General features: G+C 49.1%; 2 protein-coding genes across 5 annotated transcripts; both read right to left on the bottom strand.

Annotated features, from left to right (window-relative positions):
- Positions 1-368: 368 nt before the first annotated feature.
- Positions 369-4,762, bottom strand: Odf4 (outer dense fiber of sperm tails 4). The gene is made up of 5 exons (XM_075941812.1): positions 4,716-4,762; positions 4,299-4,600; positions 1,187-1,360; positions 754-888; positions 369-550 (listed from the first exon to the last, which is right to left on the bottom strand). The coding sequence occupies exons 1-5, from the start codon at positions 4,760-4,762 to the stop codon at positions 369-371; spliced, it is 840 nt and encodes a 279-aa protein (XP_075797927.1).
- Positions 4,763-12,636: 7,874 nt separating this feature from the next.
- Positions 12,637-27,397, bottom strand: Arhgef15 (Rho guanine nucleotide exchange factor 15). Of its 4 annotated transcripts, XM_075992091.1 has the most exons (17): positions 27,312-27,397; positions 26,833-26,964; positions 24,925-25,583; positions 24,333-24,665; positions 24,033-24,087; positions 22,164-22,222; positions 21,874-22,085; positions 21,627-21,787; positions 21,364-21,516; positions 20,680-20,809; positions 17,511-17,585; positions 17,312-17,404; positions 17,074-17,234; positions 16,820-16,972; positions 16,382-16,464; positions 16,169-16,273; positions 12,637-14,130 (listed from the first exon to the last, which is right to left on the bottom strand). In XM_075992091.1, exons 3-17 carry the CDS (start codon positions 25,532-25,534, stop codon positions 13,979-13,981), a joined length of 2,535 nt encoding a protein of 844 aa, XP_075848206.1. In that variant the 5' UTR covers positions 25,535-25,583; positions 26,833-26,964; positions 27,312-27,397; the 3' UTR covers positions 12,637-13,978. The 4 variants fall into 4 exon arrangements, with proteins under 4 accessions (XP_075848206.1, XP_075848208.1, XP_075848207.1 ...); XM_075992093.1 differs by lacking the exons at positions 26,833-26,964; positions 27,312-27,397 and adding an exon at positions 26,379-26,450; XM_075992092.1 differs by lacking the exons at positions 26,833-26,964; positions 27,312-27,397 and adding an exon at positions 25,707-25,789.
- Positions 27,398-27,465: the final 68 nt, after the last annotated feature.

Genomic DNA, 27,465 nt, shown 5'->3' with positions numbered 1-27,465 from the left:
CCAGGTAAGTGTTCCAGCACAGAGTCCCTCCTACCTTCCCACAGGTGTGCTATGGTAAGAGCCAGGATGAGTAGGTTTAGGGACCGAAGGGTATTGCAAAGTTCATAGACAGGAAGAACTGGGAAGCAAACATAACAACAAATTTTGTTTTTCTCCCTTCCTCTCCCTCTTCCTCAACGACCACCACACATGATGAAGAGGGATGGACAATTTATTCCACATCACCACCTGAGCCACAGACAAGGCCAAGTTGAGGGAGAGGAATGCAAAGCTGGTCCCCAAATCCTCCTGTGCTCATTCTTTGTCATGGTGAGGACAGACTTAGCCCAGGCTGGAGGGGTAGGGTCCTGAGAAGCTTTTAGATAAACCTAATGGCTGTTGTTATCCTTCTGCTCATCAGTATCGGGGATGTCCTCTTGGCTGTTGGAGGGCTGTACAGTGCTATTCAGAGACCTTGGCCACATACTTTTGCCAAGACTGCTGATGATGGAAGAGGAGCTGTCCGTAATCACGCTCCAGAAGTTTTTATGGTTGAGGTAGCAAAGGATCCCTGGGGGGGGGGGGGGACATAAGAAAAAGGAGAAAGGAGAGCTGCATGGAAGGTGAGGTGAGCCAAGGGGAAGGTTAAGTCCCTATGGACCCTTGTGGTGGGCGTGAAGCAGAGGAGAGGTCGCCTTGCCCCTCCTTCCACACATCCTCTGTTCTGACCCACCCAAGTCCCTTCCTTCCCCAGGACCCTCCCTAGCCACTCACCACAGCTGAGATACAGGACGAACACCAGCCAACCAATGAAATAGCTCCACCCGATGGGGACCGATATGTTCTTCTTCAGCTCGTAGATCCAGAGGTTAACAGGGAACAACAGGAGGGTGAGGAAAATGAAGGCGACTGGGAGGCAGGAGTGGAGAGATTTACTCTCACCTAAGAATCGCACAGGAGTGCTGCCTCATCTGCTGACTACAGCCGCCAACCACTCACGCCACTCACAGTCTCACAGCGAGTCCTGGTCCTGGAGGCCTGAGGACATCAGCCCTCCTGACTCCCGGGTTCCAGACATAGTTTATCTCCACTCTCACTCTCTCCTCCCAGCGCCCCAAACGCTCGCTCCACCCCTAGAGAAGAGGGAGACATGCCCAGGATGATGTGGGTTAGGGAATTAAGAACCTTTTTCAGAGCTGGGGGGCACCTTCACAGAAGCTCAGGATGATCCCAATCAAGCCAAAGAAAGGCATTCTCTGCAGGCGGGGCAGGTACGGCAGGTGCAGCCAGGCGGTAAGGACAAAACCCAGCCCCATGGCCAGGGTGAAACTAATCTTAGCTATCCCCAAAACTGGATGGGTTGTCCACAGCTTATAACTGTCTGGGAAAAAAATAACAAAACAAGAACTCAGGATTGACAAACATGAATTGCAATCAAATCAACAAACATGAGGGAAATACTCAGGTTATTCAAAACCAAAGAAATGCATCAGGTTATTCAAAACCAAAGAAATGCAGAGTTAAAATCATAAAACAAAAACTTTCGCTCAAGTAAGACTCCTGATCTAGAGACTGCTTGGCAGTTCCAACCACTTGAACATATGAACAAGAGTCAGGTGGCTCACTCCTATGAGCTCAGCACCGGCAATGGGAAGGCCGAGGTAGGAGGATGGACCTGGGTTTGAGGCTATCTTGAGCTACAATGGTGAGTTACAGACCAGGCTGAACTGCAATGTAATGTTTCAAAAAAATAAAAATAGCCGGGTGTGGTGGCTCACACATTTAATACCAGGACTAGAGAGGCAGAGGTAGTCCGACTTCTGTGAGTTCAGCCTGATCTACATAGTGAGTTCCAGGACAGCCAGAGCTGCATAGTGAGATCCTGTTTCAAAAAAATTGAAAAAACTAGAAAAAATTTAAAAAGCCAGGCATGTAATCCCAGCATTCCAGAGGCAGGCAGATCTCCGTTAAATTCAAGGCCAGTCTGACATATATATATAATATATATATATATCATAGCAAGTTCCAGGACAGCCAGGGCTACAGAGAGACCCTATCTCAACAAACAAAAGAAAAAAAATCGGGACTCAAATAGCAATTCTTAAAAGAAAAAAATGTGCAAATTGTCAGCAGACTTACAAAAGCGTTAGTGGCTCTTCCTTTTCAAAAGAAATCTTGCAGATGCTCTTAGAATTTTAGACCCTGAAGCCTGGAATGAGTGGTAACTGGCCAGTTTCTGCGGTTGCCTTCAAAACATCTTCCCTTTGTCCCCATGCAAAGTGGCTGGCTTCTTCTGAATGAGTCTAGTTTCGTTGGTGACCATGGCATCATGGGCCGGGCCATGCCTTTCAAGTTGCTTCTTTCCTCTCACGACCGCATGTTTTTCAAACCCTTTACTCTGTTTTTGCCACTCCCAAGTCTCACTACAATCTGCCTAAAAGAAGCCAGATTCCTCCCGCAGACCAGTTCTAACCGCTTCCTTCCATGTGAGCAGATGTGGTCACAGCAATGACTCCCACCCTCACTCTTCTGTTGCCTCTTCATTTCTGTGGCTAATAACCCGATGGAAACAACGTAAAGTGAAAACATTTATTTTGGCTCTTGGCTTCAGGATTCAGTTCATGGTCACCTGGCTCTAGATAGTGGGGCTATCATTGTGGCAGGAGCATGGGGCAGAAGCTGTCACTTGTTAAAGGACAGAAAGCACGAGATGTGGTGGCACCCACCCTTAATCCCAGCACGTGGGAGGCAGAGGCAGGAGGATCTCTGTGAGTTCTTGTCCTACTGTATAAAGCGAGTTCCAGGACAGCCCCTAGGGCTACACAGAGAACCCATCTCCAAAAACCAAAAACGAAACCAAACAAAAAAGCAATAAGTGTATAAGTCAAGTGTGCTGGCTCATGCCTGTAATACCAGGTCTCAGGAGGCTAAAGATGGCTGCCAGTTCAAAGTCATCCTGGGCTACATAAAGAATTCTAGAATAGCTTGGACTACAGAGTGAGGCCCTGGCTCAATTAAAAAGAAAAAAAAAGAACAAACAAAAACCAAGCAAACAGGAAAGAATACATACAACAATGTAAAAACCTATTTTAAGCTTCCTTTGGGGATGTGACTCACTGTGGCGCTCGGTGTGTGCGGGGGAACTAGGCTAGGTTCACAGCACCACAGAGCAAGAAGCATAGAATCCCATATCTGCCTTTATGAAGCTTGTGCTTTCTCCTGTATGTGAAAAGCACTCAAATACTGCCATTTCATGTGCCAGGACCCTGAGCAATGTACTAAATCTAAGCTCCAGTCTTCCCATCTACAAAATAACGCCAATTATCTCCGTCTCTTGTGGCCGGTGGACAATTCGGCTGGAAAAACAGCAGGCCATAGATGATATTTTTTTTAAAAGATTTATTTATTTATTATGTACACAGTGTTCGGCCTCCATGTATGCCCGCATGCCAGAAGAGGGCACCAGATCTCATTACAGATGGTTGTGAGCCACCATGTGGTTGCTGGGAATTGAACTCAGGACCTCTGGAAGAGCAGTCGTTGCTCTTAACCTCTGAGCCATCTCTCCAGCTCCCCATAGATGATTTTTTTTGTTATTCCACATTTGTCCTTAAAAAGCTATGTGCTCTAGACCTGCTTTTGGCTTATGTGAAGGAGAATGAGCAGGTGGAGACTGGCGTCCAGAGCTGGACCCTTCTGAAGTGGTGAGGGCAAGAGCATGAAATGGAACTTGACTCAGATATAAATTCAGGAAAGGAAGCCAACAATCAAGGGGAAGTGCAGAGCTGAACCACAGAGGCATGACGTCAGACGGAAGGGAAGGAAAAACGGCAGGAACTGGGGAATGATTGCAAGACAACATTCAGGGGGTCATCTCAGGGCTCTGGGTACAAAAACCAGGGCACAGCAGAGCCTAGGTGAAAGATGATGTCGAGCAGAAATGATCCAGACATCTCTCAAAATTCTGCATAACAGCTTTGACTGCCTTGGAACTCTTTCTGTAGAGCAGGCTGGCCTAGAGTTCACAGAGATCTGCCTGCCTCTGTCTCACAAATGCTGGGATTAAAGGCGTGTGCCATTACCATCCGGCTCATGTTGACATTCTTAAAGCAAAACCCTTTGGGGTTTACCCAAAGAGATGACATCTTCTGCCGGGTCAGGTGAATTAGCCAAAGAAAGAACATGATCCCTAGAGATCACCTTGCCAGCAAAGCCATCTTGCAGTGCAGACGAAGATGGCTGATAGGAGGGAACAAGACTGCGGGGGTCACCACTGAGGTGAAGGCAGGCTGGACCTGGGCTGGGGTGAAGGGACTCACCTTTCCCACTATCTGAGCTGGAGCAGCTTTTAGACATGCAGGTGTACAGGAGCCCTGTGGACATTATATGGATCGAGGTGTAGAGTCTATTGGTGATGTTTTTGGGGTAACGCTGATGGAAACGACTCTTAGAGGGGTACAGCCATTTTTTGGAGAAGACCATGACCAGAAGCAGGAGGAAGGCCACCAGGCTGAATTCTGAGGCCACCACCTGGGCTATCCAGCGAGAGCTGTGCGTAATTCTCCACTTAAGGGGTAATTGGGAGTTGCGGCGTTGCTCCGTAACTGACCGCCTGTTTCTGCTGGGAGAAGGGACAAAAGTCCTGCACTGCCCAGCCTACCCCTCCTCCAACCCCCTCCCGGCCTCCTTCTCTTTCTAGGCCTCTGGAGCCTACTCTCTCCCATCTCGACACTCACCTGGCTCTTATCGTCTCGATCTCTTCCTCGGTCAAATCAGTTTCCATCACAGGCCCAGTGTTTGAGGAAGAATGGGGGAGCCTCTTTTCATGCACCTGATCTCCAGATCCAAGAGAAGGCCTCACCCCATTCCACTGAGCAGGCCTAACTGCCGTGGAATATTGCTGGGGAGCAGTGAGATGGGGGATGGGCTGTGGATTCAGCTCCAACCCTTCCTCGAAGTTCTATTCCTCTGGCTCCAGCCCCCTAACTGTGGATCAGACAAGATGCCTCTTTCCTGGCTGCTGCCTCCCTTTACCCAAGGTGATGATTTCTGAGAGAGCCCATTTCTCTTCCCTAACCCCAAAGGCTCACTAGCAGGGGAAGGAAGGGAGAAAGACACGCCTCTAGAAAAACCCCAGTCCCTCCTTCCTTCTTGGACCGCTCCTCCAAACCTGTGTCAGCCTTCCCACTACTTCCCCAGCCTCTCCCCTCTCCCTGTCTCACCTTTCTATGAGTTCCAGACAAAAGTGGTCAGCAGGCTCCCCCTTCACTCCCTCTTTCTCTTGGCAGGAACTTCCTATGGAGCCCAGACTGGCCTGGACCTCCCTATATATTTCAGGATGACCGAATTAAAAAAAAATAAATAAAAAGGAAAGGACATGACTGGTCCTAGATATGGTGGAGGAGAAAGTTTATTGTAGATAAAAGGGAGAGCGTAGGCAGAGACAGGGACCTCTGGGAGAATCCAGAGTGTGACGAGACATTGGGAGGAGAAGGGAGAGGGAGAGAAGGGAGAACCAAGCCCAAAAGACAAGGGATAACCAAAATGGCTATGCTATATAGGGAAGGGCAGCCTAGTCCCTGAGCTGGAGAAGTTGGGGGTGGGGTGGGCAATGAATATAGGGGCTGAGGGGTGCTGGAAGAACCTGGCAGCCAGTGTCTGCTGTGATGTGTTAAATGGGCAGCACAGACATTTATCCTGGTTTGAGACCTGACAGTGACCTCATAGCAATCCCCTTGCCTCTGCCTCCCAAGATGCTGCTGCTGCTGCTGCTGCTGCTTCTTCTTCTTCTTCTTCTTCTTCTTCTTCTTCTTCTTCTTCTTCTTCTTCTTCTTCTTCTTCTTCTTCTTCTTCTTCTTCTTCCTCCTCCTCCTCCTCCTCCTCCTCCTCTTCCTCCTCTTCTTCCTTCTTCTTCTTTCTCCTCCTCCTCCTCCTTCTTCCTTTTTCTTCTTCCCCCTCCTCCTTCTTTCTTCTTCTTCTTCTTTCTTCTTCTATTTCTTTTTATGTGCACTGGTGTTTTGACAGCATGTATGCCTGTGTGAGGGTGCCAAATCTTCTGGAGTGGAGTTATAGATGGTTATGACATCTACAACTGGAATTATAGATGGTTTCCTGTCATGTGGGTGCTGGCAAATGAACCTGGGTCCTCTGGAAGAGTAGTCGGTGCTCCTAACCTCTGAGTCATCTCTCCAGCTTCATCCTCGGCTTCTTTACTTCTTTTCTTCTCTGTACAGAATGAAGGTAGACCTGAGGTGTCACATAAACTGACACCTCTTGAGTATATGCACACATCTCCTCCTTGTTAGAATATACCCGTGTTCTCCTGAGAATTAATACTAACTGGTTTTCCTTCTGTGCGGTTACACTCTTGGATCTCTTCTTTTTTGTTTGTTTGGGTTTTTGTTTTTGTTTTTTGTTTTTGTTTTTCAAGACAGGGTTTCTCTGTGGCTTTGGAGCCTGCCTAGAACTAGCTCTTGTAGACCAGGTTGGCCTCGAACTCACAGAGATCCGCCTGCCTCTGCCTCCCGAGTGCTGGGATTAAAGGCATGTGCCACCGCCACCCGGCTGATCTCTTCTTCCTTTTTCTGTTCCTAGCATTGTCTTCAGGACCCACTTGTGGCTCCTCCAGCTCCAGGTGGTACCTTCAGCATGCTCGTGATGCAGCCGCACAGCCTCCCTCCCCCCCCAGTCTATTCATCTGGAAGGCAGACAGTAGGCTTGTCTCAAGGACTCCATTGACTTCTGAGTGAGGTAAAGAACTGAGCCCTTGCTGGCTCCCAGGCTATGATATTGTTTCTGTTAAATTCCATTTATAGTTGTTTTGAAAGTCTCACCAGCAAACAGAGAAAAGGCACAAGCACAGAGGACAATTCCTGGCCAAATCCTGTGTATTAGTTACTGCAACAGAGTTCAGTGAGTGTAAGCAAAAGAAGTGTTAACTCCGAACCTCAAGGTTAAAGGAGCAGCCAGATACCAGGAACCAGGAACAGTTCCAATCGGGGACTCGGTCCTCCCACCCTGACCTCCCCACTTCCCTGAGTAGCCTGGTGCCTCTCTGCGTGCACACAGTGAGAAACCCAAGCTGTGCCTCTACCACTCATAGCCCTTACAGTGGAAAATTCTCTATTTCTTCTGTAGCCCTGTGGGGATAAGGGCTGTCCTCAGAACAGCCAGCCAATCCGAGGCTGAGCCCTGAAGCTGCCAGGTGGGGACAGCCCTTACATGCAGGGGCTATCCAGATTTAGATGGTCGCTCTGCAGAGCCAGAGATAGTCAGTGTTGTCAGATCCTTTGGGGGGTTTCCTCAAATTTCCAAGTCTTTCTAATAATAACAAGCAGGTCTCACAGCAACTCCTGGAAGACTCTTGGAAATGTGTTTCCGAGGAACACACTCCTGGAAGATTATGCCATAAATACCACTTTTTATAGAGCTTACAAATAGCACCACTAGACACAACACGGTTTACACACACACACACACATACACGCATGCATACACACACACAACCACACACACGTGCATGCACACACATCATTGCATAGTATTTTTTTCAAAAGCAGTGGAAAATAAGCAAAAGTATCCTACGATGGTGCCTTTTCAGAAGAGGCAGAAGAGCGGACCAAGCGGCCACCCGGGCATGTGCATGCAATTGCTAATAGGCTAGTTCCTGGGTGACGTGGCAGGCACTCACACACAGAGACTATTGATTATTGAGATTTATTTGTTTTTATTTTATGTGTATGAATGTTTGGTCTGCATGTATGTATGTGTGCATCTGGTGTTCTCAGAGGTCAGAAAGGGGCATCAGATCCCCTGGAACTGTTGCTACAGATGGCTGTGAACCACCATGTGTGTGCTGAGAATTGAGCCCAAATCATTCTGAAGAGCAGCCAGTGTAAACCACTAAGCCACCCCTCCAGCCCATAATTTTAAAAAAAAATTTAATTTTTCAAGACAGGGTTTCTCTTTGTAACTGTCCTGGAACTCGTTCTGTAGACCAGGCTGGCCTTGAACTTACAGAGATCCATCTACCTCTGCTTCCCAAGTGCTGGGATTAAAGGTGTGTACCACCACCGCCCAACTAAAAAGAAACGTAATCATTGTTGTTCAGTGGACCAGCAAGACGGCTCAGTATGTAAAGACACCTGCTGCCAAGCTTAGAGACCTGATTCTGAATCCTATGGCCCACACAGTAGGAGAGAACCAACTCCCGTAAGTTGTTTTCTGACCACACTTACTCATGCAGAGTGATGGAGAGAGAGAAAGAATAAAATGATAAAATGTAACTTAAAAATAAATATATGTGGGTGCTGGAGAAATGGCTCAGTAGTTAAGAACACATGCTGGTCTTCCAGAGGACCCAGGTTCAATTCCCAGATCCCACACAGCAACTTATAATTGTAACTTCAAGATTTGACACCTCCAAACAAGCAAACATGCAGGCAAAACACTAATGCACATAAAATAAATAAATGTAATTTAAAATTTTTAAGAATTACCTTTCCAAAGGTAACTGAAAACAGCTCAGGCCAAGAACGCACCCATCATCCCAAGGCAGGGGAGATGAAGGCAGGGCATCAGAAACTCAAGATGGTCCCTGGCTAGGTAATGAGTTTGAAGCTTTCCGAGCCTACAGGAGACCCTGTCTCAAAAGCCAAGAAAAACCCAAGCGTATTTCCACACATCTTTAATCCCAGCACTGAGGAGGAAGAGGTGGGTGGATCTCTGCGAATTGGAGGTCAGTCTGGTAGACATCGCAAGTTCCAGGCCAGCCAGGGCTACATGGCATGACCCTATCTAAAAAAAAAAAAAAAAACAGGAGACGGGTGGGGGTGTGCAGGAAAGAAAGAGGACAGTTCAAGAGAGGAAATGTAATCTTAGCAGCTTCCAGCTTAGCGGCAGAAGGTTTATGTAGTCACAATACATAAGGTAAACACTGGTGGATGGATTTCCACTCTTAGCATCAACAGACAGACAAAGCTTGGAAAATAAAATAAGGACAGACACAAGTAAACACAGCAGCCTCCACATTACCCAATAAAAAGTCTGAAAGAGTAAAACAAGGAGATCGGGGAAGGGATAGATGGCAGATTCAGGCTCAGTGAATACATTTCCTAAATTTTTCAACCCCTGACTGGAGTAAGTCACATATCCTATAACAAGAGCTGGACATTTTTTCTGTAAAGTCCAGATAATAAATAAGCAGGTAGCTGGGTGATGGTGGCACACACCTTTAATCCCAGCACTCAGGGGCAGCGGCAGGCAGATCTCTGTGAGTTCGAGGCCAACCTGGTCTACAGAGTGGGTTCCAGGACAGCCAGAGATACGCAGAGAAACCCTATCTCAAAAAACCAACTGACCAAACAAACAAACAAATACTCGGGGCTGGAGAAATGGCTCAGCAGTTAAAAGCACTTACTGCTCTTTCAGAGGATCCAGGTTCAGTTCCCAGCACTTGCACGATAACTCGCAGTTGTGACTCCAGTTCTAGGGAGTCCAACGCTTCTTTTGACATTCACAAGCTGCTCTACACAGATGGTGCCCAGACATACACTCAGGTACACCCCACATACACACTCACACATACACACACACACACACGCACACACACTCATACACACACACACACACATACACACACACATACACACTCTCTCTTAAGCTTTTTGAGTAAGTCTCTATAACTACCCAACTTGGTTAATGTAGTCTCGAAGTCATCACAGACAGCTGTTCCAATATATAAAACGTAGTTTTATAGCCTGGGACTATACTTTGTCCTCCCCAATCCTTTGTGTAACCTCCAGCTCCCAGTGGGATTAGGCTCCAATTGTCCTGGTTGCCTCCGGTTTTGATAGCCCTTGTTGATCTTTGGCCCGTTCCTGTCTCACTTCCTTATGTCTCTCTTAACTGTGTCATGGGTTCACCTCCCCCCATAACTTCCTACACTCTGATCTTTGTCTAGTGGTCTGCTTCTGAGGAAATCCGAATAATGACATGCCACGTTTTAAAATACTGTACTAGCTAATACATAGAGGCATGGCTCTGTGTGGGTACAGGAAATACAATTTATTTATTTATTTTAAAGCATATGAAATGCAATTTAGAAAACATACACACACAGGAACAACTCAGTTTCTTTTTGAGCAGAATGAGCTTCCACACTGATTTTGTGTGGCCTCTATTTTATGCAGCTTCTACTCAGACTTAAAACCAAGGGTGAAGTTAAGATTTTCTCCCTCTATGTCAGATAAACTTAGATGACTTTCCCCAGCTTGTACTTTTAAATACCTTTTAAATAAATATATAAATATTGGCTTTTTCTATCTTAAGCTTCAGGTCTCCTAACTTAAACTGGCTTTTTTAGGCTCCATTGGAGGACCCTAAAAGTGGATTCACCTGGGCATATATTTCTGCAGGATTTATAAAAATCAGGCCAGGTTTGGTAGGTCACGTCTATAATCACAGGACTTGGGAACCTGAGGCAGGAGGAATGCTGTGAGTTAGAGGTCATACACAGAGGGAGACACTGTCTTAAAAACAAACAAGCAAAACCCAAAAAAACAAACTAACAACAACAACAAGTGTAGTAATATGGAGTGGTGGGGCTGCGTCCCCAACACCCCAGCAGCCTGCTCGGCTAGCTTTTGCCCCGAAATAACAACACACAAACTGTATTCATTTAAATACTGCTTGGCTCATTTCTACCTAGCCTTTTCTAGGCTAACTCTCGCACCTGGACTAGCCCATTTCTTATCATCTGTATAGCACCGGTCTTACCGGGAAGATTCTAGCCTAAGTCCATCCTGGGTCGGAGCTTCATAGCGTGCATCTTCCCTGGAGCAGGGAGCATGGCGTCTCTCTGAGGCGTCCGCTCTGGAGAGGAGAGCTGTCGAGTCTGACCTCACTTCCTCTTCCTCCCAGCGTTCTGTTCTGTTTACTCCTCCCACCTATCTTCTAACCAATGGGGACCAAGCAGTTTCTTTTTATTTAACCAATGACCTTCCTCCATCATTTGAGGCAGGAGGAGTGCTGTGAGTTAGAGGTCATACACAGAGGGAGACACTGTCTTAAAAACAAACAAGCAAAACCCAAAAAAACAAACTAACAACAACTAACAAGCAAAAAAACAAAAACAAAAACCCAAAAGCTAGGTATAGTTGTTATGTACCTTTAACCCCAGCACCCAGGAGGCAGAGACAGGAGGATCTCTGTGAGTTTGAGGCCAGCCACCCTGGTCTGTATAGAGTGTATCAGACCAGCCAAGTGACATAGTGAGACCCTGCCTAAAAAGAAAAACAAAGCAAACAAACAAAAAGAAACGCAATCAGTTATTGAGCTCTAACTGAAGGAAGATGAGTTATAAGGAAGCTTTCGGCTCACCTTTAGTGACTACGGTAAGTGGACTTCAGTGATCCCCTGCTTTTGCTATTCATATGTTTATATAAGAGATATTACCTTTTGAATACACACTTAGTGATTGAAGTGTGTGTGTGTGTGTGTGTGTGTGTGTGTGTGTGTGTGTGTGTGTGTGCCTATGTGTGTGAGACACAAGCAGTCTGGCTGGCCTCAGACTTTCTGTTAAGTCAGCCGTGGACTCTGGATCTTCTTGCCTCCACCTCACCAGTGCTGGGGTTCGGATCGGTACCACCGCACCTCATTTAGTGATTAGGTTCTAATGAATGGCCAAAGTGATGGGCGGCATGGCCGCTACTCGGTTAGTGGGGGAACTAAATGCCGCCAACAAGTCGGTGGGTTTGGAAGCAGATTCTTCACATGAGAACCCAGACCCTAGGTTATCTGCTCGACTCCGCTTGGCTTGACCAGGGCTATTTTGAGCTCCATTCTGGTTCAGATCTTGTTTGCTTGGTTTATTTGAATCTTGCTAGGAGCTCAGGATGACACTGAACCAAAGACTACCCTGCTTAGCCTTCTAAATGCAGGGAGTCCATATCTGTGCCACCATCTCCCACCGGTTTGGTTCTTAAATGTCCCCTGAAAGGCATATATTGAAGGCGTAATTGAGGTAGGTGGTGGGAGGAACTTTTAGCACATGGGGTCCAATGAGAGCATGCCTTTGAAGGGGATATTGGAACCTCAATCATTCCTCCTTTGGTTCCTATCCCTTACAAGCTGTGTTTGTCTGGGTGCTCTGGTCAAACCATGCAAAGCCAAGTGAGGCCGGACAGTCATCACAGGACTGTTCTGGATTACCTCGTCTGCTTTCCTGGTAGGCTAGAAGCAGGGAAGAACAGCTAGGTGGTCTGTGGAGTTTATGACCAGGAGGTGGTCAATAAACAGGTGCAGAATGGAATTAAACACAGAGACACGTGGCTAGTCGGTGAAAGGCCCTTGTTGGTGACACTGTGCTCTGATCTCTTACTGTACCCTCTACACCGCTCCAGCTGTGCTGAGCCTGCCCTGCCTTCTTTTCCAGCCTTCAGCAGCCCCAGCTGCAGCTGCTCGAGTCCACCACAGGCAAAGATCTTAGGAAGCTGTTCAGAGGCCGACACACTCCGAGCAGGCCTTGCTCCGGGTCTCTAACCCTAGTTCCAGTGGAACCGACGCACCTGTTCTTGGCACCGCTGCAGCCAGCCCTATCCCCATATAAAGCCATTGTTCATAGACCATTGCCCGCTCAAGCCTTGACGAGCCTCTGGGTAATGCCACCAACATTTATTGAGAGTTTCCCATGTGGTTGGCACTTTTCTGGGTGAAAGTGTGGACATGCCAAGTGCCCTCTGCCTTCAAGTCCCCAGAGTCATTCCACATCCCACAGCCACCAAGGCAGGTTCTGTCTGGGCAGGTTGTCATACATGAAGGAAGACCACTGCACAGTTGTGAAGAGGGAGCCTTTGCCCAGGCTTGAGCTCCAACCCTAGCAATTGTCTGTCCTACTGTGGTAGCCCTCACCTCTCTAGCATGAGGACAGGTTCTCAGCATCAGAAACTGGTTGAGGCTCAGAAATGCCACCAGCTCTCTGGGACTCATTCTGTAGCCTGCTGCTGAGGCTGGCTGACGTGATGACAATTCAAGTTGGGAGATATGCAGAGAGGCATGGAATATGGAGGTCAGTGTTTGGGATAGGAAAATACCCAGACTGCAGAGGTTCTTTCATCCCAGCTACTTAGTTCCTCAGCGACGTGCCAGACCATTGACTGCTTCAACTGTCATGGAACCCAGGAGGACCCAAGAGACCCAGAATCCATGGCTCTCATCCATGGCCCTAGGCTCTGGCCAAGCTATACTCAGCACTCTCTTTAGAACTCAGGCCAAATGTCTTCTTGGGAGAAAAATAACAAGGAAAATGAAAAAGAAGAAAAAGAAATGAAGTTTCCAGTCACTGACATGAGTGGTTCTCTCTCTCTCTCTCTCCCTTTCTCTTTCACACACACAAACACCACCGCATTCAGCAGAACTGCCTTCCTAGATACACATACACATGAATGTGTACACATGTCCTCTGAGACACACTCTGGATTTTTCTGGAACAAAGGAAGTGGTTTGGAAGGGTATAGGAAGTAGTCCAGAAACAGAAGGATTAGATTAATTTAACGCTTTCTATACTCAAAGGGTAGGATCAGTGGCTTCTGTAGAACCAAGTAGAATGACTACTGGTCTCTTGGGTCCAAACCACCATCTTCTTTGGCTGAATGGGCTCCTACCCATCCCTGTTGTCTTCAGGACTGCTCCGGTAACGCCATTTCTCAATGCATTGCCCGGCTTCTTCTTTGGTGACAGTCGACAGCCGGGGTCTCAGCCTTGGACACTGTGCTGTCTCCATTGGCAGCACATCAAGCCATCCTCATTCTTCCCTGCTGTGGGCTCAGATGGCCTGCTTCATTAGCTGCTCGGTCCTGAAGCTCTAGCTCTGTTGGTGCCACTAGAGGTAGTGTTTCCATTGAGAGCAAACAGACGGTGGAGGGATACGGATAGATGGGCACACTTCGTCTTCTCCATGCTGCGGCCAGTGTCCCAGTCCGTGCCCTCTCCCTAGCCTGCGTTAGGGCTGAGGGGTGTCAGAAGTGCCTGGAGAGGGTCCCACAGCCTCAAAGAGCTTCTGATGCTGGCGAAGATGCTTCCTCCTTTCATGTTCTCCAGTGACTTCACACACCAACTGGGCAGGGAAGGCTCCAGGAAGCCCTTTAAGCCAACCTGGGGAAAGAAAAATAGGCTTGTGGGGAGCAGGGGCCGAGGTTCGGTGGCTGGGAAAGCAGGCCCTCTGGGGTCTCAGGTCATGGTGGGTTGGGAAGTAGTGGAGAAGCAGAGTCGAGCATTCAAACTCAGTTACCACCTCTCTCAGAAGCATCTGGAAGGGGCTGTGACAGTTCTAGGTCAGGTCCTGTCATGACTGCTCTTGTTACCTCAATCAGAAGAACTTCTGGGCTTGAGAACTGGCTCGGAAGTTAAGAGAAATTGGTGTTCTTCCAGAGGACCCAGGTTCGATTCCCAGCACCCACATGGAAACCCACAACCATCTTTAACTCCAGTCTCCAGGGACTCTTCTGACCTCGGCAGGCACCAGGCATACACGTGTGCACAGACATGCATGCAGGCAAAACACTCATACACATAAAATAATAAAAAGATAAATCTAAAAAACAAATAATAAAAATAAATCTAAAAAAGAATTCTTGCAAGGGGCTTCGGGATCTTATCTGTTATTCCCTGTGACCTCATTTGTTTCCAGCTCCTCTTCTGGATCAGTCTAGGCACACTGGCCTCCCTGCAGCTCCTCTTCTGGATCAGTCTAGGCACACTGGCCTCCCTACAGTTCTTCTGGATCAGTCTAGGCACACTGGTCTCCCTGCAGCTCCTCTTCTGGATCAGTCTAGGCACACTGGCCTCCCTACAGTTCTTCTGGATCAGTCTAGGCACACTGGCCTCCCTACAGTTCTTCTGGATCAGTCTAGGCACACTGGCCTCCCTGCAGCTCCTCTTCTGGATCAGTCTAGGCACACTGGCCTCCCTGCAGCTCCTCTTCTGGATCAGTCTAGGCACACTGGTCTCCCTGCAGCTCCTCTTCTGGATCAGTCTAGGCACACTGGCCTCCCTGCAGCTCCTTTATTGCACACCAGGTCCTGGGCCTTCGGTCAGCTCGTGCCCTCCAGCTGGTCTACTCTTCCTACAGGCACTGAACACCTAGACCGAGCACCCTGTCAGGCTCACACATTGCCTCCTAGTGAGGTCTGTCTCACCTGACTATTTGAGATCCTACCAAATCCCAGAACTCCCTCCTGCCTTACTCCATGCTTTTTCCAGGGCACTTATCCCCTTCTAACATACATAACATATTATTTATACTTACTTATCCCATTTAGACTTGTTTTGTTTGAGACAGTGTCTTGGTATCTAGTTGTAACTGGTTCAGAATTCACTATAAAACTCAATCAAACAGAAATCCTCCTGCCTCAACCTCTTCAGCACTGGGACTACACATACGGGCTGTAAAAAATGAGTTCCTATTATTGGAATTCTTTTTCTTTCTTTTTTTTTAAAGGAAGGGTCTCATCCAGGCAGTGGTGGTGCATGTCTTTAATCCTACCACTTGGGAGGCAGAGGCAGGCAGATCTCTGTGAGTTTGAGGTCAGCCTGATCTAAGAGAGTTCTAGGACATCCAAGGCTACACAAAGAAATTTACCTTGAGGGGAAAAAAGAGAGCAAAAGAGTCTCACTGTGTGGCTCTGGCTGTCCTGAAACTCGCTGTGTAGAACAGACTGGCCTTGAGCTCACAGAGATTAATAGCCTGTGCCTCTCAAGTGACAGGATCAGAGACCAACATCAGTGCCCCCATGCCCGGCTCACTTAGCCTTTATTGTCTGCTCCCTCTGTTAGGAAGTATACTCCAGCGGGGCGGCGGTGGCATGGGCCTTTAATCCCAGCATTTGGGAGACAGAGGCAGTTCCATGAGTTCAAGGTTAGTTTGGTCTATAGTGTTAATTCCAGAACAGCAGAACAGGTTCCAAAGCTACAGAGAAACCCTGTCTCGAAACCACCATCCCCTCAAAAGAGTATACTCCAGGGCTGTGGGGTGTAGCTCAGTACAGCACTAGCCTATCACGTGTAAGGCCCTGGACTCGATCCCAGCGCTGCCAGGGGAGAAATGCTTCTATCAGCAGAGCTTAAAACACTGTGTTTGGCTCATGGTGCTCAGTGAATATTTGCTGAGCGAGTACATGAAAGGCTCTCTCACCTTCAGGATTCTTGTGGGGATGCTTGCGGGGGGCCTTGGAATCCAGGCTTTGCCCCTCTGTCTTGGAAGGTGGGGGTGACTCTGAACTCAGCTCCTGGGAACACTCTGGTGGAGAAAGGGTAACACTACAGTGGGATCCCCTTTCTTTTCAGTTGTTATCCCATATCCCCCTTAGGACTCCCATTTTCCCTCCTCCTCCTGGGAGATACTTACCACAGTCTTCATAGATGGTGTCTGGGGAACAGGGAAGGGGACCTGGGGTGGGAAAAGCCCCCAGCCAGCGCTGCATGTCTGACCTAGTGGTGAACATAGGAGGTTCACAGTTGACCCAAGAACACTCCTTGGGGATAAAATAGGGGCCATGGAGGACAGAGAAGAGCAATAGAATATAGAGAGATCAGGTGACCGTCCTAGGGTGGCTTTCTTGTTTGCGGGTTTTGACAAGGCTGCTCAGACAGGCCTCAAACTTATGGTCCTCCTGCCGACTTCAGTCTCCCCGGTGCTGAGATTATAGAGATACGCCACCATGTTGGTTTGTTCTCTCCTGCAGTGCCGGGGCTGAATCCAGGGTCTCATGCATACTGGGCAAGTTCTCTACCACTGAGCCACATCCCCCAACCCCCAAGAGTGTTTTCTAGAGTCATGACTCACAGTGAGGCGGCTTGGAGTAGCCTGTGGGTGGGGCGACCCTGGTGGTTGCTTAGAAGGGAGAGGCGAAATGTAGGGGGTCCAGATGGGTCAGGAACCTGCTGGGCCTGCACCAGGGAGCGATGGGCATAATCCAGAACCTGCAACCGCTGCCCACTACCCAGGGAAGAGGGCGTTCAGAGGAGAGCAGGTGCGTCCCGCTAGTTGCCTTTTCTCCACTCTAGCTTGGGCTTGCTCCCCTCCCACGCAGGACCCACCTCTTGGGCTGAGTGATAAGCAGCAGATCGCTGAAGAGCAGCAGGCAGAGGGGAGTGAAGCGGGGGCGGGAGGTGAAGAGCACACCCCCCCTCCGACATCCCAACTCTGTCAGCTCCCCCTGTAATTCCAGGCGCCGTGACCAGGAGACCAGGGGTAGAGCCTGAGAGGAGAAAAAGAAGGGTTTAGCCTCGCAGCATGGTGAGGAAAGGCAAGACCGAGAGTCTGAGCAGAACTAACCTTGACCTTGTGGAAACGCAACCTTTGGGTGAGGCGGATCAGTTCTTCTGTCTGCTTCATGCGCCCCACCTCAGCGCTGCAGCGCTCAATGATCTGGTGAGGGGAACTGAGTCACCTATCCCAGCCAGCAGCCCCCTGCTCCCTTCCACTTCCCCTCTACCACTTGGCACCTTCCCTCCTCGGTTTCCATCCTGCCCACCTTGCTCACGGCACCCAGAGCCTTCTGGGCGTTCTCCTGGCGACTGGACCCCTCCTCTGTCTGGCCCAGGATGTTCTGGAAAGAAAGAGGGAAGGGTGACTGAGATCTCCCGTTGTCCTGAAATTCTGAGGCACTGTGGACCCGGCCCAGCTTTGCCAAATGTTCCATTCAGGATTCACAGGTCTCCCAAGATACCCCTCAGCAAGGCCATGAGACCTACCGCTTACCAGCTGCCAGAGCCTGAGCAAAGTCCTGTTTCTTGCTTCCCCACTTATAAGATGCAGCTGATATCTATTTAGTACATTAACAATATTGTGAGGATTCGAGGTGATATTTAAAGAGGACTTAGCACAGTCCTTGGCACAGCATAAATGCTTGGTGGGGGGTTCTTTTTTTAAAAAAAAATAATTACTAGCATAACAAAATAGCAGGGCAGTTAGAAATGCCTGGATTTCTGCATTTTTGCTAAACAGCCCTGGCTGGCCTTGAACTCTAAATCCTTCTGTCAACCCTCGCAAAGCTGGGATTATAGGCATGCACCACCACTTCTGGCCCCATCCATTATTTTTGCATGGCCTAGGCCAAGTTACTGAAACTGCACCCAGTTTCCTCCTTATAGAGTCACGTAAATAATGGTTCCTGGGCCGGGCAATAGTGGCACACGCCTTTAGTCCCAACCCTCAGGAGGCAGAGGCAGGCAGATCTCTGTGAGTTCAAGGCCACCCTGGTCTATAGAATGAGTTCCAGGACAGTGTCCAAAGCTACAAAGGAAACCCTGTCTCAAAAAAACTAACTAACTAAATAAATAAATAATGGCTCCTGCTCTCATACACTGTACACGCCTGTTATCCCAACACTAGAAGCTGAGGCAGAAGACTGCAAGTTTGAGGCTGGCCTGGGCTGCGTAGTGAGTTTTAAAACAAATAACAACAAAAACAAAAACAAGCAAACAAAAAAAAAAAAACAGCAACAAAAAGAAAAACCAACTGTCTCATAACAAAGAAAGAGAAAAAGAAGACAATAGCAGCAGCAGCATCTAGTTGAACACTCTTTGTACTAAGATTTCAGTACTGGAGCTGGAGAGATGGCTCAGCAGTTAAGAGCATCGGCTGCTCTTCCAGAGGTCCCTGTGTTCAATTCCCAGCACCCACATGGTGGCTCACAACCATCTATAATGGGATCTGTTTGATGTGGGATGCCCCTCTGCATGCTGTGAATGTTTTATTACCATTATTAATAAAGAAGCTGCTTTGGCTTCTGGCAGGGCAGAATAGAGCTAGGCAGGAAATCAAAGCTGTAGGGAGGAAAAAAGAAGGCGGAGTCTGGGAGATGCCAGCTGCTGTGGAAAAGCAAGATGTGAGGTAGAAAACACGAGCTTTGTTTTTTTGGGTTTTTTTTTTTGGTTTTTTTGGGGGGGGGGGTTCAAGACAGGGTTTCTCTGCGGCTTTGGAGCCTGTCCTGGAACTAGCTCTGTAGACCAGGCTGGTCTCGAATTCACAGAGATCCGCCTGCCTCTGCCTCCCGAGTGCTGGGATTAAAGGCGTGCGCCACCATCGCCCGGCCAAAACCACGAGCTTTGTGGTAAAACATCGAATAATACAAATGGATTAATTTAAGTTGTAAGGACTAGTTGATAATACGCCTGAGTTAATAAGCCAAACATTTTTAATTAATATTAAGCATCAGAGTGGTTATTTGGGAACTGGTGGGCAGAAAAGAACCCTCCAGTTACATCTGACACCCTCTTCTGCCTATCTTCATGCAGATAGAGCACTCAGACATAAAATAAATAAATAAATAAATCTGAGGGGAAAAAAAGATTCCAGTACTGCCAGGCACGGGTGCACACTTTTAATTCCAGCACTCTAGGGGTGCTGGTGAAGATCTCTTGGAGTCAGGCCAGCCTGGAATACATAGCAACATAGCACGCCAGCCATAACTACATAGTGAGATTTTTGTCTAAAAAAGAAAAAGAAAGAGAAAATTCCAAAACTGGAGGAGGGAGCTAGAGAGATGGCTCAACAGTTAAGAGCACTCAATACTCTTTCAGAGGACCCGAGTTCAGTTCCCAGTATGTACAGGGTAGCTCACAACTGTCTGTAACTCCAGCTCCAGAGGATCCAGTTCACGTTTCTAACCTCCATTGGCAGCAGGCACGGATACATACATGCAGGCAAAACACACATAAAATCAAAACATAAAAATCTTTTTTTTTTCCCTCAAGGCAGGGTTTCTCTGAAGCTTTGAAGCCTGTCCTGGAACTCATTCTGTAGACCAGGCTGGCCTCAAACTCACAGAGATCCACCTGCCTCTGCCTGTAGAGTGCTGGGGTTAAAGGCGTGTGCCACCACTACCCGGCTCATATAAATCTTTTTCAAAATTCCCATACTAGGTGAATTAGTCAAAGGGAAGTCTATACTTTGGGTTGAAAGGTGTTTCTCTGGCTCAGAGGGTAACAGTTTTTGTGGGACCTACTTAGAGAAATCCAGAACTGGCTCCTGCAATGACTTAGCAGGGAAGGCATTTTGCAGTCAATCCTAAAGACCTGAATTTGATCTCCAGATCCAGGTGATGAAAAAAGCAAACTGACTTCTGCACGTTGTCCTCTGACTTCCATGTACACACACACACACAAATAGATATAAAAAATGTTTCGTAAAACCCCCATTTTTCCCTCAGTATTATTCCAGTAAGGAACTTTTTCATTTATTTAAATTTTATTTAGTTAGTGGCACTGGAGAGCATATCCAAGGCCTAGTCTAGTACACTCTAGGCAAGCTGTCTACCACTAAGCTACAGTGTTCAACCCCGACGTACAGCCACCATAAAAATTGAATTTTATAGACACTCTATAAATCTGCGTATTTACCATGGCCCTTTGAAGTCCACAATCACTGGAATATCTAAGATTTATTTTTTCATTCCTCCCCAAACCCACTGCTTGTACCTTTGGAGATCTCAGTTAGTTAGAGACTGAGTCAAAGAAAGTCTAGACGGTTCTTTCTGCTCCCCAGAGGCGTTTAGGGAGCTGAGGTTGGAAGAGGTCTCCCTGAGAGAAAGTCTGTGGTGATGGTGGGATAGGAAGTGATGATAACTAGACCAGAGGCCTTGGAGAGAGTTTCCATCGCAGAGTTGGTAGGACGGAACAGGCATCAGGCCAGAACAGTACCTGCAGCAGCATCCGGAGCCGGGTGATTCGCTGGAAGGGCAGTAGCAGGAAAGATGGCAGTGGGAGCCGCTCACATTTGGGGAGGCTCTGCAGCCTACGCAGCTCCGCAGAGAAGCGCACGTTAGTGTCCCTGTCAAGAAAGCCCAGATGCCTAGGAGTTCCCTGAAGTAGGGGCCTCAAGCCTCCAGCCAGCTCTGGTCTCAGACTTAACATGACTTCATAGGTTCCTCCAACTCTGAGATACAGAAGTCCCCCGTCTCTGTAGTTTTATTTTCATAATTTCAATTACCCGGCACCATTCAATGGAACATTCCAGAAACAATTTGTACGTTTTGAAATGAATATCTTTCTGACTAGCAACGGTGCCCCACCCTATCTCATCTGGAACACTAATAATTCCTTTGTCCAGTGTATTCATGTCCATATACTACACACCTTAGTAGCTGTCCTATCTGTATTATGGAGCTGTGTTCTCATTATCTTTAATTCACTTACTAATGTCCACCAAGTGCAAGAGTAGTGATGCTGACAATTTTATTACATTATATTGCTCTAGTTTTTCTATTTTGATTAGCCATTGTTAATCACATACTGGGCCTAATTTATAAATCATTTTCTTGCAGATGGATGTATAAGGCTAGTACTATCCACCAGTGGTCTTGGAACACAAACCACTGTACTCACATAAGGCGGCTATAGGTCTCCTCCTGATACTGTTGGTTCCGTACATAATCCACATACACTGAGAAAGGACCAACCGCGTGGGCATGCACCACATCACACAGGTCGCTGATGTGTGGGGAAGAGCGAACCCGGGACAGTAATGTCCCTAGAAACCTGAAAGCATAGAGGAGCCAATAAATGGAGGGACAGGAAGTCTGGGAGGAAAGATTTGGGAGAGGAAGAAAGCTAAAAAGGCCCCATTCAGCAGCCCAAGGCCCACTGACCGCTCACTGACACCCTGGACGCGCTGCACATTGGAGAAAAGTGTGTGGTGATCCCGAGGAGTGAGTGTGTCCCGAAGAGCCCGGCTCAGGACGAAGGTGTCAGTCAGTAGCCTCAGGGAGCGTAGGTAGGAGGCCTCTGAGGTCACCACCTCAAACAGGCTCTAGACAAGAGAGCAGGGCCACAGTAGAGAGCCAGCCACCTCACAGCCAGCCCCTACTCAGGTCAGTCTAGCGCTGTGGTACCCACCTCCTGCATGCGCCTTTCCTGGGGGCTTAGACTCTCTAAGAGACCACTGGCTCGCACAGCCGGGAGCTCCTGCCATAGAGTGTTTCGAGGTCCCGGGAGCCTGGAGAAGGTGGGAGCTTCTCCGGGATTAGCCTGAGAGGGGCTCCCGTCCTCACTCACACCCCACAGCTCCTCTGAGAGCACAGCTGCCCTGTAGGTCTGGTATAAAGGTTCTGGAAGGTAGACAGGGAACATCAGGAAGGGCCAGGGATCAGAACCCTTCCCTCCTGCCTGGCACAGGAGAGACCTACCATCCTGCAGGGGCAGCTCCCACTGCTGCTCCTTCAACCCCTCCAGCCCTTCCTCATCCCTGTGGAGGAAGGAAAGAAGACATGTGAGATCCATTCCGAGGGTGTGATTCACAGGATAGCAGAGCAGAGAGATACAGAACTCAAATGCACACTGTGTGGAGGGGGTCCTGAGAGCTCCCAGGTCAAACTCCAGATGTTCCTATGTGCCTGTCGGAGGGGAGACCCTCGGCAAAGCAGGCCCCAACCGTTCCTGCTTCCTCCACTACTGTGCAGTCGATACTTCAAGTCCCTCCCTGCAGCCCTCTCACACAGAAGCGCTGTCTAGAAGATCTTCTTTGTGGCTCAGTCAAACGCCACATGGTCAAACTCTCACTCCTGTGGCTCACTGGCTCTCCTCTCTTGGTAATCAGCCATTCAGCCATTATCTCAAGCTAAAAGTTGCTGAAGGAAATATATTCTCTCTCTCTCTCTCTCTCTCTCTCTCTCTCTCTCTCTCTCTCTCTCTCTCTCTCAGGTTTTTCAAAACAGGGTTTCTGGGGCTGGAGAGATGGCTCAGTGGTTAAGAGCACTATCTGCTCTTCCAAAGGTCCTGAGTTCAATTCCCAGCAACCACATGGTGGCTCACAACCATCTGTAATGAGGTCTGGTGTCTTCTTCTGGCCTGCAGACATACACACAGACAGAATATTGTATACATAATAAATAAATAAATATTAAAAAAAAAACAGGGTTTCTCAGTAGCTATGGAGTCAGTCCTGGAACTTGCTCTGTAGACCAGGCTGGCCTCAAACTCACAGAGATCCGCCTGCCTCTGCCTCCCAAGTGCTAGGTAGGATTAAAAGCATGTGCCACCACCGCTTGGCTGTAGTAAATACTTTCTAAACAAATCAGCATACCTGGATTATTACTTCTAATATGAAAACGATCAATCTAAGATGATCAACAAGACTAGAAAGCATAAGAGATGGCCATGTTTGCCCAATGGTTTTGCCAACAATCATTTTAATTGAGAGTTTGAAAAGACTCAGTGGTTAAGAGCATGTACTACCCATACAGAGGACCTGAGTTTGATTCCCAGCATCTACATCAGGTGGGTCACAACTACCTGTAACTCAACCTACAAGGGAAGATCCCACTGTTTTGGTCTCTGTAAGTACCTGCAGACACACACACACACATACACACAATTAAAAATAAATCTTAAACCAGGCAGTGGTAGCACACGCCTTTAATCCCAGCACTTGGGAGGCAGAGGTAGGCAGATCTCTGTGAGTTCAGGGCCAGCTTGGTCTACAAGAGCTGGTTCCAGGGCAGTTAGGACTTTTACACAGAGAAACCCTATCTCAAAAAACAAAACAAAACAACAAACAAAAAACTTAAAAAATAATGTTAATACAGACTCTCAAGAAGATAAGAAAATTAAAGGAGAGCTTGACTCTGCCTTTGATGCTTTGGTTTTTGTTTTATTTTTGGTTTGTTGTTGTTTTGAAAGTGAACTGTGATATATATCCCAGGCTGGCCTCAACTCCTGATTTTCCTGTCTCAGTCTGCTGAGTGCTGGGATTATAGCTTGTGCCACTAAACCTAGCTTGAGCCCAGAATTTTTGCAATATTATTCCTCAATAACCGCATGGAACAGAACCTAGCTTATTCCTGCTTCTTAGAGAAAGACTCTGAAGCCCAGAAAAAAGAGAATTTATTTAAGGCTGCATAACTAGTGAGGAACAGAGATCAGATTAGAAACCTGGGTTCCTCTGGAGCCCTGCCCATAATATAGTATTTGTCTGTCCTTGAAGTTAGTCTGTCCTTGCATGAGAGGCAGCGTGAGGTGAGGAGAGGAGTAGGAACACGGTTGGGGGAGTTGAGTACCTTCCCTCCAAGGCTGCAGGAGGAACATTCTGAGGCGCTTCTTCAGGTCTGTCCCCTGGAGAGAGAACTCAGAATGACCAGAGCTAACCTTCAGTCTCCCAGCCCAAGACACTGAGCCCCAGCCCCAGCGAAGACTGACCCCCCTCAGCTCCTGAGCAGCAGCTGGGAGAAATGGGAAAAGCTTGGTAGGGTTGTAGCGGTCTCTCATCCTCCACACTGTGCCCTCAAAGCCCAGAGGCCACTCCAGGCCCTGTCCTCTCTCCCTACCTTCCACGTTCTAACCCTTCCATGTCCTTGTACCTGTCTGGATCCCATCTTCTGAAGGCAGTTCCAGGTCCGGCTGTGGAAGCTCCCCGGAGGGGCTGGTATCCTGCCTGACTCGAGTCGGCTTGGGGGGCTTGAGGGGAGGTAGGAGTTTGCGCTCGGCAGTGGAGCGGTACGATGTGAGGACGACTGGAGGGTGGCTGATGACCGGTGGGTTGATGCGGGAGCGGGAGGCTCGCAGTGGGGATGCCCGGCAGGGGGCCCTGAGGATGTCGTCAGAACTCCCCACAGGCACCCATCGGAGCTCCAGGCCAGGTTTTGCTACATGGCAGACACAGGGGCAGCATGGAGGGCAGGCCAGGGCAGCGTCTGTAGCAGAAGGGATTGTCTAAGGAGAAAGTTCTTGGGACCTGACTCATCCCTGCACAGACTCTTTCCCCACAAAAAGGACTAACCCCAGGTATCTGTAGATCTCATCTGCCCTGTCTGCAAATGCAGAGAAACACAGAAAACAGATTTCTCAAATACAAAATCTACATTAGAAATGCTAGCCCTTTAGAGTCCCGGTTTTTGAGAACTGAAAACTAAGATGATCCAGCTGTGTTGAAGCTACTCAACACACACTTACCTGGAGTGCCATTCTCCTGGGACCCATTCCCGGAAGGGATGGCTTGGGGAGTCTCTCTCTCCCCATTCACATCCGTGCCCCCTTGGGAGCATCGCTCCAGGGAGTCTGAGGACTGGGCTTTGCCTTCAGCCCCCCATTCAAACTTGCCAGCCAGTCTGCGAACCGTGCCAGGGGCCGAGGCAGAGCCATCCTGGAGGGGCATAGGGAGCGAGGGCAGAGGTGTTCGCGGAGATCCAGAGGGCTTGGGTGGGGGAACTGGAGAGCATGAAGGAGCTGGTTCTGGGGAGACGGAGCGCCGGGACACTGGGCTGGGACTGGGTGTGCTGGAAGGCGAGTCTGGGGAAGTCTGAGAGTCCAGACTAGCTCTGGAAACTGATGGGGGCAGAAGGGCAGGGGGCTTCAGGGAAGATGTTGGGGGCTCCCAAAAGATGGAGGTGCGTATTGAGGTTGATGCATCATTGGGGATTTGAGGAAGTGCTTTCGAAGAGGAGCCGTTTTGGGGAGGCCCCGGGGAGTGTGGAGCCCGATGGCGAGAAGGGGGGCGGGGGCGGATGATCCGAGGGGGCTTCAAGGTAGGGGGCGTTGCTGCAGGAAGGGACTGGGCTGACATCGTCTTCTGAGTGTTTCCAGGGAGGGAGGTGTCCTGTGGAAGTCATCCCCTGAGGAGAATGGAGGGAGAAAGTACAGTGTCCCCCGTCCCCCGTGGATAGACTGAGGCTGGAGAGAAGATTGGTGTGTGGTACACTTCCCTCCCTTCCTCCTCATCACACCTCTTCATTCACCTCTCACCCCTCATCCTGCCCCTCTCGGACCCTCCTGGGCAGCTTTTCTTTTTTAAGATCAAACTTCTGATCCTCCTGCCTCAGTCTCCAGGGTGCTGCCTTGACCAGCTTCTCTATCCTTTGGCTTCTGCTGCCACAGTCGGGCTAGGGGACACAGTGGGGCTAAGAACAAGCTGTTGGGGAGGACAGAGAGGCAGGGGTAACTGAGGTCAGTAAGATGCCATGCTGGGAACTCAGCTTGCTGGTCCAATCATCATATGTAGGAGTTTATGGGAGTTACTGTGCACTGTTTTGTAGTCCTGGATGGGTGTGCCCTGGGGGTATGCTGGGGAGCAGTGGGGTCAGCGGTGGCTCTTGATGTGTCGTGTGAGTATAGTGTGCGCGTGTGTGTTCTATGCTATCTGAGTAAAGCATGTGTGTACGAGAGTGTATGTGAACACGCACGCACGCACGCGTGCAAGCCAGTGCCTGAGCTGAGGGATGTATCACTGTTTCCCTGCTCTGGCTCCCCCTCCCCCTCCCATTTCCCAGTTCCCCTCTCCGGACTCTCCCTTTCCGGATTATTTTTAGTCTCCTTTTCCTGCCATGAAGATTCCTGGAGCCTCTGACCCCAGGAGACCGGAGGCCCCAGCCTGGTCTCTTCTGCTCCCCATCCTCCTATCCCTGCCACACCTGGGTCTGGTCACAGAGAGAAGCTCCAATGGGAGGCTGGGTCCTGCCCGGATGCCTGGGAGGCCGCCGCCACTCCAGGCCAAAGCATCAAATCAACAACCCTGGAACTGGGACTGAGACCTGGGCTTCTCTTCCTTTTGACAAGGAGGATGAGGACCAGAGCTGGGACACAAGAGAGACCCTAAATTCTCTGCATGATCAAAATAGCCTTCCGGGTCCCAGCTGAGGTTCTTGAGAAACGACAGACATCAGGGACCCCTTAGGTTGCAGCTCACTCAGTGGCTCCTACACGCTGCCATGAAGCCCCTCATTGGGCAGTGGTCTCCTGCTCCACAGCCTCTGCCCCTTCAGGGAACTCACTCTTCCCCACCCCAGGTACCTACGTTTACTTCCTTCCCCACTCCCAACTCGGGCCTTCCACAGGGCCCAGAGAGTCGGGGCCCCAAGCACTTACCCTCCAGTTCCCTCCACTCTCCGTCACCTCCTAGGGCTGAGTGAGTAGGGGCAGGAAACAGGAATCCGATCCTCCTCCCAACCGGACACCACCACCCCCAACCACACCAGGCTCCACATGCGCACACAGGGCCTAGAGGATGTGAAGAATCCGGCATCCAAGGTGTTGAAGGTTAGAAAAGGCTGGAACCCAGGTATGGAGAGAGAGTTGCTTTGTGTGCACACCCTCACCTGCCCTGCTAAGTGGCGGTGGTTGAGGTGAGAATGGGGTGGTCCTAGCAGGCTGGGCTGACAGTGCGCATGCCTATCCCTCTCAGCGAAGGGATGTCTGGCCATCGCTCCTACCACTTGCACAACTGTCTGTCTCCCCAAACTCTAACCTATTGCCTTGGTGTGAGCCAACCACACTTGACACAAAGGGAGCCTCTCTTCTCCTCCCTCCCACCTGCAAATCCCTCCCACCCCCATCCAGGAATTTACCTTTATGGTTTGGGGTAGTTTCTGTTTTCAGCCTATCTTCCTGGCCCCTTGGAGCACCAAATGCTGCCCAGTGTCTCCAAATAAATATCCCTGTGTCTTTGGGGCGGGAACCGAAGGCCCAGATTTCCATCTCCACAGAGGAAGCCAGTTCCTC

The sequence above is a fragment of the Microtus pennsylvanicus genome, chromosome 11 (genome assembly GCF_037038515.1).
Source record: "Microtus pennsylvanicus isolate mMicPen1 chromosome 11, mMicPen1.hap1, whole genome shotgun sequence".
NCBI lineage: Eukaryota > Metazoa > Chordata > Mammalia > Rodentia > Cricetidae > Microtus > Microtus pennsylvanicus.
This window is presented reverse-complemented; position numbering and strand designations above follow the sequence as displayed.

What these genes read in the sequence shown, in the direction of transcription:
- Arhgef15 (XM_075992091.1), bottom strand. Translation starts at nt 25,534, where the DNA reads ATGTCAGCCCAGTCCCTTCCTGCAGCAACGCCCCCTACCTTGAAGCCC. An exon ending in GGCTCCGGATGCTGCTGCAG is followed by an intron (nt 17,586 to 20,679) that starts GTACTGTTCTGG and finishes CTTTCTTTCCAG; the next exon opens with AACATCCTGGGCCAGACAGA. An exon ending in TCCCCACAAGAATCCTGAAG is followed by an intron (nt 14,131 to 16,168) that starts GTGAGAGAGCCT and finishes TTCTTTCCCCAG; the next exon opens with GTTGGCTTAAAGGGCTTCCT.
- Odf4 (XM_075941812.1), bottom strand. Translation starts at nt 4,762, where the DNA reads ATGGAAACTGATTTGACCGAGGAAGAGATCGAGACGATAAGAGCCAG. An exon ending in ATCGAGACGATAAGAGCCAG is followed by an intron (nt 4,601 to 4,715) that starts GTGAGTGTCGAG and finishes CCCTTCTCCCAG; the next exon opens with CAGAAACAGGCGGTCAGTTA. An exon ending in CAGCTCAGATAGTGGGAAAG is followed by an intron (nt 1,361 to 4,298) that starts GTGAGTCCCTTC and finishes TTTTTTTCCCAG; the next exon opens with ACAGTTATAAGCTGTGGACA.